General features: G+C 48.9%; 1 protein-coding gene across 1 annotated transcript in view; it reads right to left on the bottom strand.

The window, feature by feature from the left end:
- The window catches only part of PREX1 (phosphatidylinositol-3,4,5-trisphosphate dependent Rac exchange factor 1), a 176,199-nt gene that overhangs the window by 62,141 nt on the left and 95,194 nt on the right, over positions 1-18,864 (bottom strand). The window contains exons 6-9 of the mRNA XM_066387557.1: positions 12,736-12,897; positions 7,537-7,670; positions 3,274-3,392; positions 1,823-1,972 (exon numbers count right to left, since the gene is read on the bottom strand). Coding sequence (XP_066243654.1) covers positions 1,823-1,972; positions 3,274-3,392; positions 7,537-7,670; positions 12,736-12,897 — 565 coding nt within the window. The remainder of the gene's footprint in view (positions 1-1,822; positions 1,973-3,273; positions 3,393-7,536; positions 7,671-12,735; positions 12,898-18,864) is intronic.

Here is an 18,864-nt window from a genome sequence, read left to right as displayed (position 1 = left end):
CACCACACCCAGGCCAGACCACAACCCCTGGTGATGATACACCCAGCCCTGATCAGTTTCAGATGTCACAACCAGGGGCCAAATTTAGCAGCTTATTTGGCCTAAGGACATTTTAATATATGTTGATGCAATATTCAAAATCGGGAACTATCACCTTAAAAATCCCAATGTCTAGCTTCTCTAGGAAAAAAAAAATCAATAAAGCTAGTCATGCTGGACCCGTATTCTTAAGAGGTGGCAGGGACTTGTGCTCGGGGAGAAGTAGGGACAGGAGAGAAGCAGATGGATGTGGCATAAATGTGAACAGCAGAATTAAAAGGACTTGATCTACTGAATTTGGGGAGAGAATTGAATCAGAGATGACACTAAGGCCTGACCAGGCGGTGGCGCACTATAGAGCATCAGACTGGGATGCAGAGGACCCAGGTTTGAGACCCCGAGGTCGCCAGCTTGAGCGTGGGCTCATCTGGTTTGAGCAAAGCTCACCAGCTTGGACCCAAGGTCGCTGGCTCAAGCAAGGGGTTACTCGGTCTGCTGAAGGCCCGTGGTCAAGGCACATTTGAGAAAGCAATCAATGAACAACTAAGGTGTCGCAACGAAAAACTGATAATTGATGCTTCTCATCTCTCTCCGTTCCTTTCTGTCTGTCCCTATCAATCCCTCTCTCTGACTCTCTCTCTGTCCCTGTAAAAAAAAAAAAAAAAAAAAAAAACAGAGATGACACTAAGGGTTTGAATCTGACCTCGTGAGAGAATGGAGGAGCCACTTGGCGAGATAGGGAAGCGATGGGATGAGCAGGTTTGGGGCAGAAGATCTAGTGGAAATGAAGAGCTCTGACTAGACATGGTACGTGGGAGATGTCCACGGCACACCCGGGAGGTCAGGAGAGATTTTAGGATCGTGTGTCAAATTGCCAAGCAGGGCCAAATCTAAACCTCCCTTAGCAGCCTCTCAACCCACACTGCCCCCGCTCCCCACGCATCAGACTGCACCGCACCCCTGAGGTCTGGGCCGCTGAACTGACTTGCCCCAAACACACACCACGCCTCGCTTTTCCCAGCCCGGGGTGACTGCAGAGCAGTTAATGCCGCCCCAACCTCACCGAACTATCACACCCAGCCCCGCCCTTCCTACGGGAGCTGCCTCAGAGGTGCCAGGGCCCAGAGAGATTCATGAGCACAGTAACAGTGTGGTGGATCAGTATCTTTGTGGTCAGAATCGAAGGTGTGGTCAGTGCGGAGCATATGTGATCATGAGAAAGATGTTGCCTGCGGGGTCCTTGCTCGTTACAGTGGGGGTGTTGTTGAAGCTCCAACCTCAGGGCTGCATTTATGGGGGTGGGGGGTGCATGCTGTGGCCAAGAACACAGAATCCTCCACCCCAGCGCAGACTTGGTGAGTCTCTAAACACAAAGAACCTCAGGTGAAGGGAACAGAACCATGAAGGAGAAAAGGCATGCAGGGAACATCTTGGCTACCAAACCGCAAGGGAAGGGTGCCAAGAATCCAGGATGACCATCCACACCGACATGTCCTTGGGCGAGTCCCACCATCTACCCAGGGGGCTGAACCAGATGACCTCGGGGGATCTGAGCTACCACCAGCTTACAACACAGTCCAGTCCCAGAGCTCCCTGCCCCGTCCAAGACCTGTTCCTTGTAGCGTTGACCTGTCTAGAGGGGCCCCACTGCCCTTTCCCTAGGCACAGCCCTCACTCTGCAGAAGAGACCAGGCGGGGGAAGCCACACACATCCCAGGGATCCCAGGAAAGACCCCCAAAGCCGCCACCCTTCGGACGGCCAGGAGGGAGCCCAGCCACTCACTCTCGCGTTGCTCCCGCTCGCGGATGATGGCGTCCAGCCACTTCTGCTTCTCCTCCGGCGTCTTGGCCATGCACACAAACCACTTGTTCTTGGCCGTGTTGTGGATCTTCCAGCCGTTGGTGACAGTGTAGCCGTGGCTGTGGTAATCCGCTGGCAAAGGCGGGAGGCAAAGGGGGGTCAGCAGACTCGGCCGCACAATTCCGAACAGTCCCAACCGCACGCTTGTGAGGGAAGTGACAGGACCAGCCCTTCCAGCTCCAAAAAGACAGGGCACAGGGGCATGGGCAGGATCGGGAGGTGACAGGTGAACTTTCAACCCTGCCAGTGCTCACTCCCTCTCCTGGTTATTCTCTGGAGGGCGAGGACGATCTGCAAAGACCCTTTCCAAGCCCTCAATGACAAGGGGCGTCAAGACCTTGCGGTCCAGGTACAAATGCAGGAGCGACTCAAGGGGAGGCACCTGCCCATAGCCCAGGAATGCATCCCTGCCTCCCTGCCCAACTCATTCCGGCCCTCGGGCTACCCGAAACCCTAGTGTAAGCCAGATAACACCGCGTCGCAGGCCCTCCCACACTGCTGGTGAGGTTGGACTTGGCAAACCTCTCTGAAAACAGGCTGGCATCACCCGGGGAAGCTGAGTCAGGGTCCTGCCTCTACCTTAAATCTGAGGCGAGAGCCACCAGTTTCAGGAGACTACCAAAGGGGGTCTGTGACTCAAAATCAATTAAGGACCTCTGCCCTAGACTAGCTCAAGAGGTTTACATGAGAATGCTCACAGCACCTCTATCCATAACAGTCAACAGCGGAAACCACACAAATGTCTATCACCAAAGTAGTGGGTGAACTGTGGACTATTTATGCCATGGAATATTATACAGCAATGGAAACCAACAAGATAGAGCTTCAGGCAGAAACACGGATGAATCTCACCAACGTGGGGCGGAGTGAAAGAAGCGAGATGCAAAAGAATGTATGGTATTTTATGACCATTTAAATATAAATAGCGTATATATACGTGTATATATATATATATATGTATTTAAAGCTATTAAGTAGGTATATAACATGACCATTAAATAGATAACCATTTAAATAAGATTTTAAAACAGAGAAATTGTGATAAAATATTTAGTAATGCCTATTTAGGAGGTAGAAATATTTTTAACCAGCAAGAAAATGACCATCACAGAATTCATAAGTGGTACTCCTGAGGGGAAGGAGGCCCTGTGACCAGAGAGGCCCGTGGAAGGGGCTTCCAGGCTGCAGGCAGTGTTTGACCCGTTAACTTGAATGGTGACTACCCAGATAGTTATTTTACATGCACGAGTTTTAGGCACATTGCGGTAGGTAGGTTCCATTTCAAATAAAAGTAAAAAACTAACTGAACAGAGAGATTGTGCCATGGAAGCAGGTGGGACTAGGCTCGGGCAGGGCTTGGGGTCGGGGCCTACCTGTCCCATCTTCCACGTTCTCCACCTCCATGACTTCAGTGTTGATGCGGCCCCTGAAGATGTAGAGGGAGCCGTTGATGGATTTGGTCCTCTTGGTGGATTTCTTGCCCCCGGTGACCCTGAAAGATGGTGGGAAGTTCACGTCCCCCATGCCTCAGAGTAGGCAGTCCATCCATTCATCCGTCTACATCCACCTACCAACCAACCATTCACTCATTCATTCACCCAGGTGAATTCTATGGCTCGCTCATTCAGTTTGCTCAACAAACATCTGCCCAGCACTTCCTGGGGGAGAATACCAAGTTGGAACCTAGAGCAGTCATACACCCATGCATTCAGCAAGACTCAGAGAACACCTACGGGGTGCCAGGCACACTCTTCTCGGTTCTGGGGCCGCAGCAGTGAACAAAGCACCATCTCTGAGGACTCACTCCAATACGAGGAGGAGACAGAGAGACAGACGCTAAGTAAAGAAGTAAAACATTCACCATGTCACAAGCGCTAGATGTTGCGGTTCAAATAAAGCAGAGAATAAGCCCCTGGAGCTCAAAGCCACTCTGTGGTCTGCTCCAGCAGGTGGGGGATGCTTGCCGAGGGCCAGCTGTGTTTGTTCCCAAACCCATCTGCCTGATGTGCACCTGTCACTGGAACTTGAAAAACTAAATATTCTATAAGCTGAGGACATAGGCCTATGAAAGAGAGTGGTCTCTCTGAAAATTAATGTTCACCTTGATAAAGGTGAGCTGCTTTTGTGTGGAGAGGGAATTTATCCTCAAAGAAGAGGCCTTGGATCTACATGAAAAGAATGTTTAATGAATGTGATGCTTATGTTTTTAATTAAAATAAAACATTTAAGGTTTTAAGAATAATAAAGGTTGTAAAAAAAATAATAAACAGAAAGATGAATAGGAAAGGTAGAGGGGCGTAATTTTAACTGGGGCGGGGCAGGGTGTCCAGGGAGACCCCACTGAAGAGGTCGCATTGGAACAAAGGCCAACAGAAGGTGAGGAAGGAAACTCGGCGGATATCTGGGGAGGCACATTCCAGGCAGAGGACACAGGTGCCACGGCCTGCCATACTGCAAGAAGCAGCGAGGTGGCCGGTGTGGCTACGGCTGAGTGGGCGAGGGGGGTGTGTGGGAAAGGGGTCACAGTGGCCACAGGTTTTATCCACAACCTGCTGCTGCCTCCTCTAAGATGCCAAGCAGGCAGCTGAAATATATGAGACTTAGCTCCTCTGAGTCTGTTCCCCCTTCTGCAGACTGGGGAGGTAGGCTTTGGAAACACTCCCTTCCACTCTGACATCCAAGGAACCTCTACTTTTGAATTAGACCAGAAAACACTGAGTCAGAGAGACCTTCCCTGACCCACGTTCCGGACGGGCGGTGCCCTGTGTGACCCAGGCAAAGACAAAACAGTCGGCAGACACCTAGCTGCGACAGGCATTTCCTGTGACCGCATCAGAGTCAGGCCAGTTGTTCCATCCGCCGCTGCCCAATCCCTCTGGGCCCTCTCAGAGCCCAGTCCTCTGGCTCCCGATCCAGAGGCAGGAACACTGGCCACCTGCCAGGTGCTCTCAGGAGACAGATGTGCCCTCTCCCTCCACCAGCCTGCTCACTTGAAGAACTGAGGAGGGGAGGGAATGGCAGCCACGGGGCAGCCCAAGCGGACCCACCTGGAGTCCAGTAAGATCAGAACCAGCTGCTCTGGCTCCGACAGGTACGACCGCGCTGTGAAGCCTGGGTCTGCGCTGGGGGAGCTGAACCAACTCCAGCAAACGGCCAAAGCTGGGAGCAGGTCAGAGGCCTGAAGAAACGTTATGTTTTCTAAAACCCAGCGTTCTGGGAAAAGTGCCTGTTTCAGACAGCCCAGGCTGGGATGGGGAAGAGAGAGGGTGGATGCTGGCAGTGGCCTTGGCACTGCCATCGAAGGGCTCTCAGTGTGGCCCCAGTGAGAGAGCAGGTGGGAAGCAAGGAGGAAGGAGAGGGGGACCTTGATGGGGGAACAGCAGGACAGGAGCCAGACACAGACAGACCTAGCAAAGTGGGCAGGCATAAAACACCCAATGAGGAGACATGCTGACCTAACCACGGCCAGCTGAGAGACTAAGGCCTCTGATGAGGAGGACCAACCCCAGAAGAGGGAGGAAAGGGCACAGGAGAAGGCACCCATGGTTGAAGCATCTACTATGTGCCAGGTGCTACACCTGTGGGATGGCACTGAATAGGAATCCAACATGTGTGGAGACAAGTCAACAGTAAGAGTAAGAGCAGTGACCCCTTATTCTGTGCACTTTCTATGTGCCAGGCACAGTTAACACATTGATTCTTCACCATGAGTCAGGTGCATACAATAGATAGTTCACCTTATTTTACAGATGAGGAAATTGAGGCAAAGAGAGGCAGTGTCACAGATCTAGAGAAATCACTGAACAGGGTTTCAATTAGAAGGAGGCTAACTCTTAACCAAACACTACTTTAACAAAGGGTTTACCTTTCCCATTTTACAGGAGAGAAAACTGAGGCTCAGAGAGGTCAGGCTGGAAGAGAAAGACAATGAGAAGTGCACACATGTGCATGGAACATCCATCCTTCATCCTGTGGGAAGGTTTCTCCCCACAAACTTAGGAGGCCAGTGGAAACAGACAAGGAGGAGTATAAGGCTCAGATAGCAAGTGACATGCCCAAACCAAAAAGGAAGTTGGAGGTGATGCTGACAGGAGGGCCCAGAATCTGAACCTCCCCTCAGCCTTAATTTTGCTAGATAAAGGAGTCAAGTCTCTGAAAAGTCACGTAAGGCAAAGCAACAGGAAGCAGAATTCAATAAGGACTGTGCTGGTCAGATGAGACAGTATTCTACCTGCTGAGCAAAAACACTAAAAAGACAGGAATCTCTTAATCCAGCATCTATCCACCCACCCATCGAACCATCCCCTCATGCAGCCACCCCTTGGTCTCCTAAGTTTCCCTCTCTCCAATCATCCATCCATCCATCCACTCATCCAATTAACCAACCATTCATACCAGAGTTCAACCACTCAGGCAACTACCATCTATCCATCCATCCATCCAACACGCCCATCTAACTGACTATCCCCTAACGTCCAAATCTCCATCACCCACCCACCCTACCATCCCTTCATCTACCCCTTGACTCAACAAACCATATATTAAGGCCCCAACTCACCATTCATCTAAACATATCTGTGCCAGCAATGTTTTCACATCATTTCTCCAACTACCCAAACATCCCTTCATTCCAACTTTTTATTCGTCCCTCCAGCCAGCCATCTCCTGCACCTCCCAACCCTCAACAACTCACTCATTCACCTACTCAATTCATACATCCACCCAATCTCTCCCTCTCAGCCTCCCTTCATCCACCATCCATTCATCTCCCAAACTTCCAACTCCCCATCTACGCCTCCTCTCATTTTCCCATATACCCCGTCATTCACACTGCCAATCATACATCCATCTGCTTCTGTCCAGTGCTCATCCAACCACCCATTCTCACCTAGATGACAAAGGTCCTTTCCCTCGCAAAGCTTAACAATAGAGGAGCCTCTCTTCTTAAACCCTCACTACCTTGGGTCTTAGAATCACAGAATGTTGGTGTCACAAAAAACTTTCCAACTTCCATGACTGTCTCAGCCCACACCGTCCAATATGGCAGCCACAGTCACATGTATGTAGCTATTGAACACTTAAAACATGGCTAGTACAAAGTGAGATGTGTGGTTAAGGGTAACATACAGGGTCAGACAAAAGTGGGTTTTTTCATATTGTATTATGAAAAATAATACAATATTTAATAACTAGTAATACAAGAATAAACTCTGTTTCACATATTCACAACTGTAAACTTACTTTTGCTCCACCTTATACATACCACACTTTGAAGATTTAGAGTAAATTTTTTTAAAAGAATGCAAAGTATCTCTTTAGTAATTTGTTAAGATTGGCTACGTTAAAATGATAATGCTTGGGGACATAATGGGGTAAATAAAATATATTGTTTAAATTCATTTCACTGGTTTCCGTTCACTTAATGTGGCTATTTTAAATAACCACATTACATTTTCAACAACCTATGGGGCTCACATTATATTTCTATTGGATAGTGATCATCTAGAACAAACCCCACAACTTGGAAGAGAAAAGGGAGGCCCAGAGAGGGATGTTGTCAGCATGAGAAACTGTCAGGGTTGGACCCAATCCCAGCTGCCTGGCCCACCTGGGCAGCCCTGCCCCCAGCACCTCACCTGGATTTCCGTTTGCAATAGACAAGGAGGTTGTCAAAGAGGAAGAAGGCCCTCTCCTGGATGTTGCCTGCGGAGATTTTTAACAAAGTCCCTTGCAGGAGGAGCTGGGTGCAGATGTCCGTGAGGTTGGAGCCCTGGAAGTGTGACAGGAGCACAGTGAATGAGCCAGCAAACCCAGAACACTCGGGGACATCCCCGTCTCTCCCAGAGACAGAACCTGCCGCTGCCTCCCTCACCCCCCCCCCCAAATCTAAATGCACCGCTGTGGCAAACCTGTCAGCAGACAGAAAACCAATACAATCTGACCAATGGCTTCCATCTGTTGAGCGAGCCAGAACAGTGCTGGGAAGAGCATATGGAGGTGACCCTTTCTCAGAAGAGGGACTTGGGGCTTGGGGAGGTGAGAGGAATCACCCAGTCACACAGCTCTGGTCAGCATCTAGTTTAGTTTGGGGGGGGGTGTTGCTATACCTTTCTCCTTATTTATTATGTCTTGATTTGTTATTTCATCTCCCCCACAAGAACGCCACTTCTATAAAAACAGGAAGCATTGCCAAGCATTTATCAAGCATTTGCCACTGTATTCCAGCACCTACCACACTGTCCAGCACATAGTAGGTGTTCAATAAATTGGTAGAACAAGTGACAAATGCAAGGTGAAAACCATCAAGGCAGGATTCTGGGAGCTGCCTGCATGTAAATCTGGTACCTGGCCCATCTGCAGGGTCCAGAGCCCCAAGATCAGGCAGGCTCAGACCTGGCCCCTCTGCCAACATCAGGGGACCACAGGGAAGAAACGTGCCCAGCCTGGGAGGCTACCTCTCCAGCCTTGGCCAACAATCACCCAGCACACTGCCTCTGAAATGCCAAGGGTGCTACAGGGGTACCCCTTCACCACAGAATCCTGGAACCCAGGTCAGGGGTGGTGTTAAGGATCAGATACACAGGGAAGAGGCCAAGCAGGTGTCCACCAGGCAGGGCTGCAGACAGTGCAGACCGAACCAAACTGAAGTGGCAACATCTAGAGAAGATGATGAAAGCCACTGCAGGCATCGGGCTTACCACACGCCAGCTGCTGTTCTAAGTGTCTTCCCCAAACTCAGTTCATCCGTATGGCAACTCTCATTTTATAAATGAGGAAACTGAGGCACAGAGCAGTGAACTGACTTGTTCAAGGTCACATAGCGAATAAGTGAGCAAGCTGGGAGCTGAACCCAGGCAGGTGGCCCCACTCTCTGACCCACTAACCTCTGCTACCCTGGGCTGCCTCTTCAAAGGTAACCTGAAAGGTTTTTGTGTACAATCGTTGGTCAAGGACAGAGTCTCAGGTGAGAGACTGAGACCACATGTTCCCGGGAGCAACAGGGTGGGAAGAATAAATGAACATTTCTATTCACGGCCTTTTTTTTAAAACGACTTTGGTTTCCTCACTGCTGTTTCCTTCTGTCCCCTCATGGGTGAGCGAGTCATCAATGGGCTCTTAAACCAGGCCTCCCAGAGCCAGCGAGAGGAGTGTGCCCTATGTCTTTCTCATAACATACATTTCTTTTTATTACTGTGAATGTCATACAACAGTCTGGGGGGGGTGCAGGTTGCATCTGGGGTATCCCCTGTAGGAGGGTCAACCCATGCTGGGTGTGAGCTCTACCCAAAGTTGTATGATACTTGTTCGTGTAAAAAAACAAAGAAAGATAATCCTGGCCTGATAGCATGGTCGGTTAGAGCAGAGGTTGCCAAGTTTGATTCCCAGTCAGGGTACATACAGGATCAGATTGATGTTTCTCTCTCTCTCTCTCTCTCTCTCTCTCTCTCTCTCTCTCTCTCTCTTTCTCTCTCCCTCTCTCCTCTAAAATCAATAAATAAAATTTTTTAAAAATAAATAAATTTTAAAAATTCAGAAAGAAACTGTGCTCCTGCTGACGTTTATTGAGCATTTGCTCTCAGCCAAGAGAGCAAGCACCCCTCAGGGCTCTGCATGCATCCACTCCGAGTCCCCAGGGACTCGGGAGGGGCACTGCCATCATCAGACTTTTCGGGTGAGGAAACTGAGGCAGAGGAACCCCTCTACACAGAGGGGGCTGGCACGCTCACTCACTTCCACAGCATTGTGACATACTGCCATTTCCCTGGGCTTAGCAAAATGGATTTATGGATTAACTTATCTGGTGTTAACTAAACCAGTCTCTCGAACTAAAAAAGGACAAATGGCTTACAAAGGATCAGGCCCAAAAACAACCCCAGATCAGATATCAAACTAATGATGCAAGCCCAAGAAAGCGGCCCAGAAAAGCTCCCCCTCCTCCAAAAGCTAGTGGCACGCCAGCCATGCTCCGAGAGAAACAACAGCCATCTAATCAGACTGGCAAGAGGTCAAACCAAAAGATGAGAAATTATCAAGGAGAGTATCAGAAATCAGGATTTGCAACCACTATCATTCGCCGTGAATGACACCCTAACCCACCCTGTCCCTGAGATTGTAATTACTGGTGGCATGAAGGCATGGCAGGTAGCCATCACCGTTAACCATTATTTTTCCTAGCTAAAACAGATGATTTTCACAAGTCACCTTGAGGATGAAACTGCATTTGAAAACCCTCCTGATGCACAGAAAACCGTTTCACATTTTCCAAAGAACATACGGATTCCACACTTCACTTTACCCTTGAAATAACACCAGAAGATAACTTCAGGGATATTATTACGAAAATTAGACAGCTAGCGGGAAATAAGACCGAGAACGGGACAAACGAGCCCAAGGCAGGGCAGTCTGTAAGTGACAGAACTCAGCCTCCAACCCAAGACCCTGTGCCTCAGTTTCCTTATCTGTAAAATGGGACACCTTATCTGTAAAATATAGATAATGACAATACCTCCCTTCTAATGTTGGAAGCATGCAACAGGTCTGCAATAACTGCCAGCAATTCTAATTCTGGGTTACTTCATTTCCTACTGCAGTGATCAAAATAAGGGCTATTCTCAACTTGTATATTTTTCTAGGACAAAAAGGGCCCAAAAGACCCTTAGTTCCTATATCCCAGGGCCATTACCAGAAGAAGGTCTGGAAATCACTTCTGCTCTGGCTGCCAAATTGCTTGCTCAATACTCTCCATAGGGGCTCATGTGAGAAATTTCTTTTCCAGCTAGTTGCCAGGAAACTCTCTATCTCCCAGAAGAACTGCTCTACTTCTTCCTTTTTTGACAACGAATGTTAAGTAACATATGGGTCTTGCTCTTTTCACTTTGTCTGCCAGGAAGCTCAAAGTCCAGGGAGACAGATGTTTAAATACAGGGTAGGGCAAAAGCAGGTTTACAGTTGTTAGTATGTAAAATAATGCAGTGATTAATAATAATACAACAATAAACTGTTTTACATACAACTGTAAACCTACTTTTGCCCCATCCTGTATGTCAACACCATTTGCTGAAAGTGGCCGTGTGACCCACTTCTGGCCAATGACATGGGGGAGTTGCTCTGGGGCTTCTGGGAGAGGTTTTCTTCTACTGGAGAGAAGAGCTCCCTCTCACTGCTCTGGTATAACACTGTCTCCTCCTGCTTGGGACACACGATGCCTGGCACTGCTGCCATCCTGTAACGATGAGAAGAAAGCCAAGAGGATCACAGGAGACCAAATCAGAGCTCTGACATCATAAGGCTGAAACAAGAGTCCTTATGGAACACATCCTAACAGATACACCTTATGATCAGGTGATTTTTCAATTGCAGGAAATAGCAACCAAGCTATGTATTTTAAGCAGAAAGAAATGAGGAGGCTTCCTCGATCAATGAGAGACTGGAAAAGGTAGGAATCCAGGCCGGGGCGCCCAACAAACTGAGAACACTGCAGACTGCCCCTTGAGGGGGCCACTGCCGCTGCCCCATGGGGGAGAGGGGGAATCTGAACAGCAAGCACTGCCTGAGCTGACATCCTAGGAAAACGCCAACCTGGCTGCATCCAAGCCCTTAGGAACGTCAACTGTCAGCTGCAAAGCCGCCCTGTCCTGCTAGATACATTCCACCAATAAAAAGGTAGGCCGTGCTCTGCCTCCTGACACCCAGGAACCTAGAGCCTGGCCCTCTCAGAATGCTACCGCAGAAAACCAAACATGACTAGGGCTGCATTTTGCTGCAAAACAGCCCAAGGGTGGCCCCCATCCCACTCCCGCCTTTTAAATGTCAAGCAACTGGATCTGATCTTGGCCAAGCAGTGACCCGGAGCTAGAAGGGGGCCTGAGAAATGCAGCTCTTTGTTCTCCGGTCTCCCCCAGGCAGGAAGGCTCAGGCAGAAAGATGGGGGACACAGCAAGCACTAATCCACACTCCCCACCTCTGCCCTGAGCTCTGGCCCCTCTCCTCTCTGCAGCCAAATCCTCAGCCTCTTAGTGATACGGTCACATTTAAGATTTCCCCACACAGGGAAAAGATGTGGAAATCCCAAACACAGCAAGTGCCAGAAAACCTAAAGGCAGATGATTCAGAGGACAATCTGTGTCCAGAGAGCCTTTGATCTTCGCTCCTAATCTCCCATTCCAGCTGTATTTACTCTGATATTGATTTTTTTATTTACTCAGATTTTCCTATTTCCTTCTTTGGATCGGTAAGAAATCTCTAATAATCTAAGGAAGATGTGGAGGTTTGAACAAATAAATTATACACAGTCAGAAGATCTCAAAAATCCCATCCCCTAATAATCATGATGATAACAATATGAATACCTACCATGTACTGAGTGCCTACTATGTGCCAGATATCAATGAGAAAACTAAAGTTCAGAGAAGTTAAGACATTGACCTAAAGTCACCCAGCAAGGGAATGTCAGAGCCAAAATCCTGTCCTGGAGTGGACCCTTGACCTTGGTATCAAAAAATCAAAGGCCTATGAGCACCAGGCAGATAGGAGAACATGTGAAGGAGGATTATGATGTAACAGGGAGTGGTGGAGACTGAGGAAAACTAGGGGCTCAGTGGCTGTTACTCTGGAAAACGGGGCCCAGTGTTATTGGTTTTTCAAGAGAGAAGAAGTACAGATTTCTATGTGGACTTAATTAAAAAATAATTAAACAATTTTTTTACAAACACGACGTAGGCCACACAAAATACGCTGCAGGCTGGATCTGGTGCCCAGGCTACAGTGTGTCCCTGCAGCTGCACACTCCCTGTGCCCTTCGCCAACTCAGAGGGCTCCTCCGGCCCCAGACGTACCTCCCAGCCTTCGATGTGGGACTGCAGCTGCTCCAGGGCCTCCAGCTTCTCCATCTGCCTCTTGGTCTCATTGATGTTGGAGCACACGGTCTTCATGGCCTGCAGGGCGCTCTGGACCGCAGGGTGGTCTGGGTGCTTGCCAGGAGTCCTCTTGGCTAGCTCCTAGGGAAGAAGTGAGGACAGGAATAAGAGACATCAACCCAGGGGGGACCAAACATCGCAGCCTGGGCCAAATCCCAGCTCTACTATGTGTAAACTGTGTAATCCAGGCCTGGGAAACATCATTCATTGCCTGATTCATTCATTCATGGATTTACTCATTCATTCACTCATTCATTTAATAAATGTCCTTGAGCACCTCCTTCACCGCAGGCAGTGTTCTAGGATCTGGGGATAAATTTGTTAACAAAACAAAGGAAAAGCTCCTCACCTGCTGGATATTATATTCTAAAAGGAGATCAGCCAAAATAAAGAAAAATCAAGTATAAAATTCGATGTCAGGCAACAATAAATACTACGAAGAAGACAAATCCGGATGAAGGGTTAGAGGGTCTTAGGGAAGGAGATGTCCTTTCAAATAGGGAGGTCAAGAAGATCCCTCTGAGGCAGTGACGTGTGAACAGAGACTCTGAGAGAAGCAAAGGAGGGAGTCGCACAAAAATCTGTGGAGAAAACATGCCTGGCAGAGGGAACAGCAAATGCGAAGGCTCTGAGGTGGGAGTACGTGTGGGAGGGAACAGGGAGCAATGAGGAGGTGGTGTGGTTGGGTTGGGATAAATGAGAGAGAGAGACAGAGAGACAGGACAGAGAGAGACAGAGAGACAGGACAGAGAGAGATCAGCAGGTCAGGGCAAAAGGGCTGTCACTGATAATGCCCTGTCCAGTCCTTTTCTCACCTGTAAAATGATTATAAAAAATACCTCGCCTTGTGGGCTGGACAAGAAAGATGAAGGATTAAGAAGTACAAATTGGTAATTACAGAACAGTCACCGGGATGCAAAATACAGCATAGTGAATACAGTCAATAATGTCGTAATAACTATGTATGGGGGCAGGTGGGGACCGAACTTATCAGGGAAGTCACTTTGTACATTATATATATAAATGTCTATCCACTACGCCATGCACCTGAAACTAATATAAAATAATATTAAATGTCAACTGTAGATGGAAAAAAAAAATAACCTTGCCTTCACAGAGCTATGGCAGGTTGTGTCAAGAGGCCAGTCGGACAGACCTTGAACCCCTGACTTCTCCCCATCACAAGCACAGGCAGGGACATTCTAAAGGTCAGGCCAGTCTTAATCGAAGGGTTCCAGTCATCTGCTACATACGATGAGAGAGGAACTGAGAGGGAAGGGACTAGCTGAGCCTGAAGATATAAGGGAAGATTTTCAGGCCGACTCATTCCACCAACAGGACCATGTCCGCAAACCTAAGTTTCTTTAGTCTATGACCCAGACATGCCCAACAGTTCTAGAATCTCCCCATCTCTGTTCCTTCAAAAACCACAGATGTGACATTCTGGTGAGCTGGTTCTGAGCACAGTCACACCTGGTATCTGTGTGGCCAGTCACCCTCACAGCCACACCTCGGTTTCATCACCTAAAAACCAGTGATGATGAGGATGATGTTGATGTTGATGATGATGGTAGTCAGAATGGCAACAGCTGACACCTACTGAGCCTCTATTCCGTGCCAGTGTGGCAGGTTCTGTTATTATTTCATTTAACAGATGGGGTAACTGAGGCCCAGTGGGATGGTCCAAGGCCTCCAAGAAGTAAGATGAAGAACCTGGATTTGAACCCAGATGCCGGGTTCTGCTCATGGTCATGGTGAGAGGTAAGTCAGATACTGCAGGAAAAGTACTTCCATGGTAAAATACATACTTGGTAAGCACACCCTCTCGGCACAAGCAAAAGCTCTGAGGCAGCAAGGAACAGCAAGGAGGCCAGGGAAGCTGCAGCAGCGTAAGCAACAGAGAGAAGAACAGGCGGGCGATGAGGCCGGACACGCACCTAAGGCCACGGTGCGGTGTCTGGGTTTCATCGCAAGAGCATGGGGGAGGTGATGGGAGATATGAGGCATAGCCTGACCCCATCCTTTAAAGGACCCCTCTGGCTGCTGAGCTGAGGATGCAGTAGAGGAAATACATAGCGAATGTAGAAGCAGGAAGACTAGCCAGTGGCTACTACAGATGTCCAGGCAAGAGATGATGGTGACTTGACCCAGGAAGCTCTGTGCCTCATCCATCCATCCATCCAGTGAGGCTTCCCAGGTACCTGGCCCCATGCTGGGCTTTCTGTCAGGGACACAGATAATACAGACATGGCCTAAGCCCTCCTAAAGCCAACCACCTACTTGTAGCCATATCCACAGATGAAATTACAACAGAAGACTGTGACTTATGATCAGGAATTCGATTCAATTCACCAAAGCACCCCAGTCCCACATTCTAGGAATGAGAGGTTTTGAGCATCTGGACCTTTGTCGGGCCAGCCACAGCACGAGAGTCGAGAGTGGCCAGCCAGCTCCCCGTTTCCACCCCATGAATAGGGATAGCTGCCAGTTACTGGGACTCCCAACCCATATCCACCATCCCCGACTTCTAAAGCAGGGGTCCAGTGGCAGCCTGAAGACCAAGGTGGACCCCCTCCCCCCCTCAGCTTCAGTAGAGAAAGCTCTACCAGAACACAACATGCTCATTCGTTTCCACAGTGTCAGGCTGCTCTCAGCGGAGTGGCATCATCGCAACAGAGACCAGACAGCCCGTAAAGCCTAAAACATGTACTATCTGGTCCTTCTTTAAAAAAATAACTTGGCTGACCCCAAAAAGCCGAAGGGATTCGAGCTGAGCACGTGGCCATCCAGAATAAAATAATTCCCACGCCACCCTGGACACTAGGTTCTGATCAGTGGGATGTGGGCACCTGCCATTTCCTTTCTCTTTTCCTTCTTCCCCAGGCTGCCACGCAGACATGGTGTGAGCACCTGTGACCCTGGGGGTGAGGGCCAAACGCCAGGGTGGCAGAACTTGGGCCTTGACAGCATGGAGCCACCATGCGACCCCTGGACTGTCTAGTACAGAAATAAACAGTGACATAAAGTCACTATTAAATTGGGCCCTGGTCCCTGCAGCTAATATATCTATATCCTAATGCCAAATAGACCCCATGTGGGGGTATCACCTGAGATAAACTCTCTGCGACATTGTGTTCTTCCTTCTGTTGGCTCTACTGAGCTTGGCCTTGGTGCAATGCAGTGAGTGAATTATCCCCACCTGACAGGTGAGGGAGCCGAGGCTCACCAGAGCTGAGACCGCTTGCCCAAGGTCGCAGATTGCTAGGTGGCAGAGCCAAATACCAAGCCCACAACACAGTCTAGCTCCAGAAGCCATGTTTTCAACCACTGCTCCATGCCTCCCAGCCCGTGTCCCTGGTCCTGAGGCACAGAGACGGGAAGCCTCCCGCCCAAGGCCACAGAGCCAGAAAGTGGGACTGGTGGACGCTTAATCACATCTACAGGCCCCTCTAGAAACAGTAACAGTACAAAACAAACATGCCCCCAAATTAGGTTCTTAGAACACAAAACATCTGAGCAGGGACAGACTTTGAGAACTCCCTAGAAAAACTGAGGACAGAGAAGGGAGGGGGTGTGCCCGGGCCACCCTGAAAATGGCAGCAGAAGCCCCTCCAGAGCCAGGCTATTGACCTTGCCCCAACATCCGGCCCCTGAGCCCGCGTGGTTTCACAAGCAGGCCTGAGGTGATGACTTCCTAGAAAAGAGGATGTCAGAGGACAGGAACCGGCGCTTCTGCAAGGTCCCTCATCTCCCTCGCCCCCCTCCAACCAAGCTTCTGCCAGAAGCGATCCACTGGTGCTGGCTGTGGGCAGCCCGTCACATCCCAGAGGTGTGGGCTCTGCCCACAGAGAGGCCACAACAGGACAGCCTGGGACACAGGGCCTCAAATTCCAGGCCTGCCAGAAAAAGACAGATCCATAAAATGCCAGTGTAAAAACAAAGCTGGGTTTGTCACTGGGAGAAGTGACGATACCCATCGCTCATTGTGAGTTGGGGTTGGTGGAGGTCCGAAAGGAGACAGGTCACAAAGAGAAAAAGGAAGCCCATGAGATTGGAGGGTGTCACCAATGAGGGCTGGATCAACAGAGGACACCCACGTTCTCAGAACACTGCAGCCAGCTCAGCAGGGGCTGAATCTGCCCCCGAACCGTTGGCTTCAAAGACCTCTGCCCAAGGTGCCACCATCTAAGCTCCTCCAAGAGGCCGAGCCCTTATCTCTATCACGCACTTTCCGGCAGGCACTGGCCGTTCTGGGGTCCCCTCGTGCCGTATCTAAGGCGACAGCAGCATGCAAATGAAGAGGCCTTGACAAGAACCACCACCACTTCAAGAATAAAAGAAAAGAAGAACCGAAAAACATCTGGAAGTCCAGGAAAACCCAGAAGTGAAAAGCTGTCCAGCGCAGCAAAGAAAATCCTCCAAGCCTGCAAACTGGATGAAAATTTCATGCAAATATATTTCCGATTTGAACAATTTCAGCAGGGCCTTCAAGGCTGGGAGAATTGTAGCCCCAGGGGTTAAGGAATTAATGGAGAGAAAAAGATAATGTTCACGGATCCTAAAAACTCGATCTTTCCACTGGGAGAGGTAAGGGGAAACACGGAACAAGGACTCAGGACTGGGAGTTCATGTTCTAGCTTTGACCCGGACATACTATGCGACCTTAGGCAAGTCTCCCCCTATTCTGAGCCTAGGTCTCCTGGCTGGGCAATGCAGAGCCCAGGTCACAAACCAGGCCCCACAGGCCAAAAGCTATTGCCAGCCTCTCTCAGCAAAGCAAAATCTTTGGCCAGCTTGGGCCTGTGTTTCCACCTAACGATAACAATTGACCTGATGCTGGCCACCCCCTTAGATGGGACATGTGCTCTATAGTCTGTGAAAGTATCCACCCACTGAGTTGTATCTAATCTACTCACATTTTGTACATGCCCGGCAGCGCGCTTGTGTTTAACACCCTGGATTGACAGGTCTCTACTAACATTCAGTGGTAGGGCATCAACATTCAGGGGCTCTATATCCATCTTCCAAAGAAGACCTAGCACAGCTCACTATAAAAGTCTACACCCTGCTGACCGGGCGGTGGCGCAGTGGATAGAGCAGGGATCCCCAAACTTTTTACACAGGAGGCCAGTTCACTGTCTCTCAGACCATTGGAGGGCCAGACTATAAAAAAAACTGTGAACAAATTCCTATGCACACTGCACATATCTTATTTTAAAGTAAAAAAAAACAAAATGGGAACAAATACAATATTTAAAATAAAGAACAAGTAAATTTAAATCAACAAACTGACCAATATTTCAATGGGAACTATGCTCCTCTCACTGACCACCAATGAAAGAGGTACCCTTCCAGAAGTGCCGCGGGAACCGGATAAATGGCCTCAGGGGGCCGCATGTGGCCCGCGGGCCGTAGTTTGGGGACCCCTGGGATACAGCATCAGACTGGGATGCGGAGGACCCAGGTTCGAGACCCCAAGGTCGCCAGCTTGAGCGCGGGCTCATCTGGCTTAAGCAAAAAGCTCACCAGCTTGGACCCAAGGTCACTGGCTCGAGCAAGGGGTTACTTGGTCTGCTGAAGGCCTGCAGTCAAGGCACATATGAGAAAGCAATCAATGAACAACTAAGGTGTCGCAACAAAAAACTAATGATTGATGCCTCTCATCTCTCTCCATTCCTGTCTGTCTGTCCCTATCTATCCCTCTCTCTTTCCCTGTAAAAAATAAAATTAAATTTAAAAAATAATAAAAATAAAAAATAAAAGTCTACGCCCTGCACTCCTAATTTCAGGCTCTTATAATGGCATTTCTCAAGAAGAGAGGGTAAAATTGTGAAGACAAATAAAAATAAAAAAGAAAGGTGGTAGAAAGAAGTTCAAATGTATCAATATATGCAATAAATATAAGTGGGCTAAACTCACCTCTTAGAAGATAGGGATTGACAGATAGGATTTTAAAATTCTAACTTTACACAGTTTTTACAAAAGTAGAACCTAAACCCTAAGGATAGAGAATCATTGACAGTAAAAGGATGAAACAAGATACATCAT

This window comes from Saccopteryx leptura, chromosome 5 (genome assembly GCF_036850995.1).
Source record: "Saccopteryx leptura isolate mSacLep1 chromosome 5, mSacLep1_pri_phased_curated, whole genome shotgun sequence".
Lineage (NCBI taxonomy): Eukaryota > Metazoa > Chordata > Mammalia > Chiroptera > Emballonuridae > Saccopteryx > Saccopteryx leptura.
Note: the sequence above shows the minus strand (reverse complement) of the source record. Positions and strands in the feature narration are given on the sequence as shown.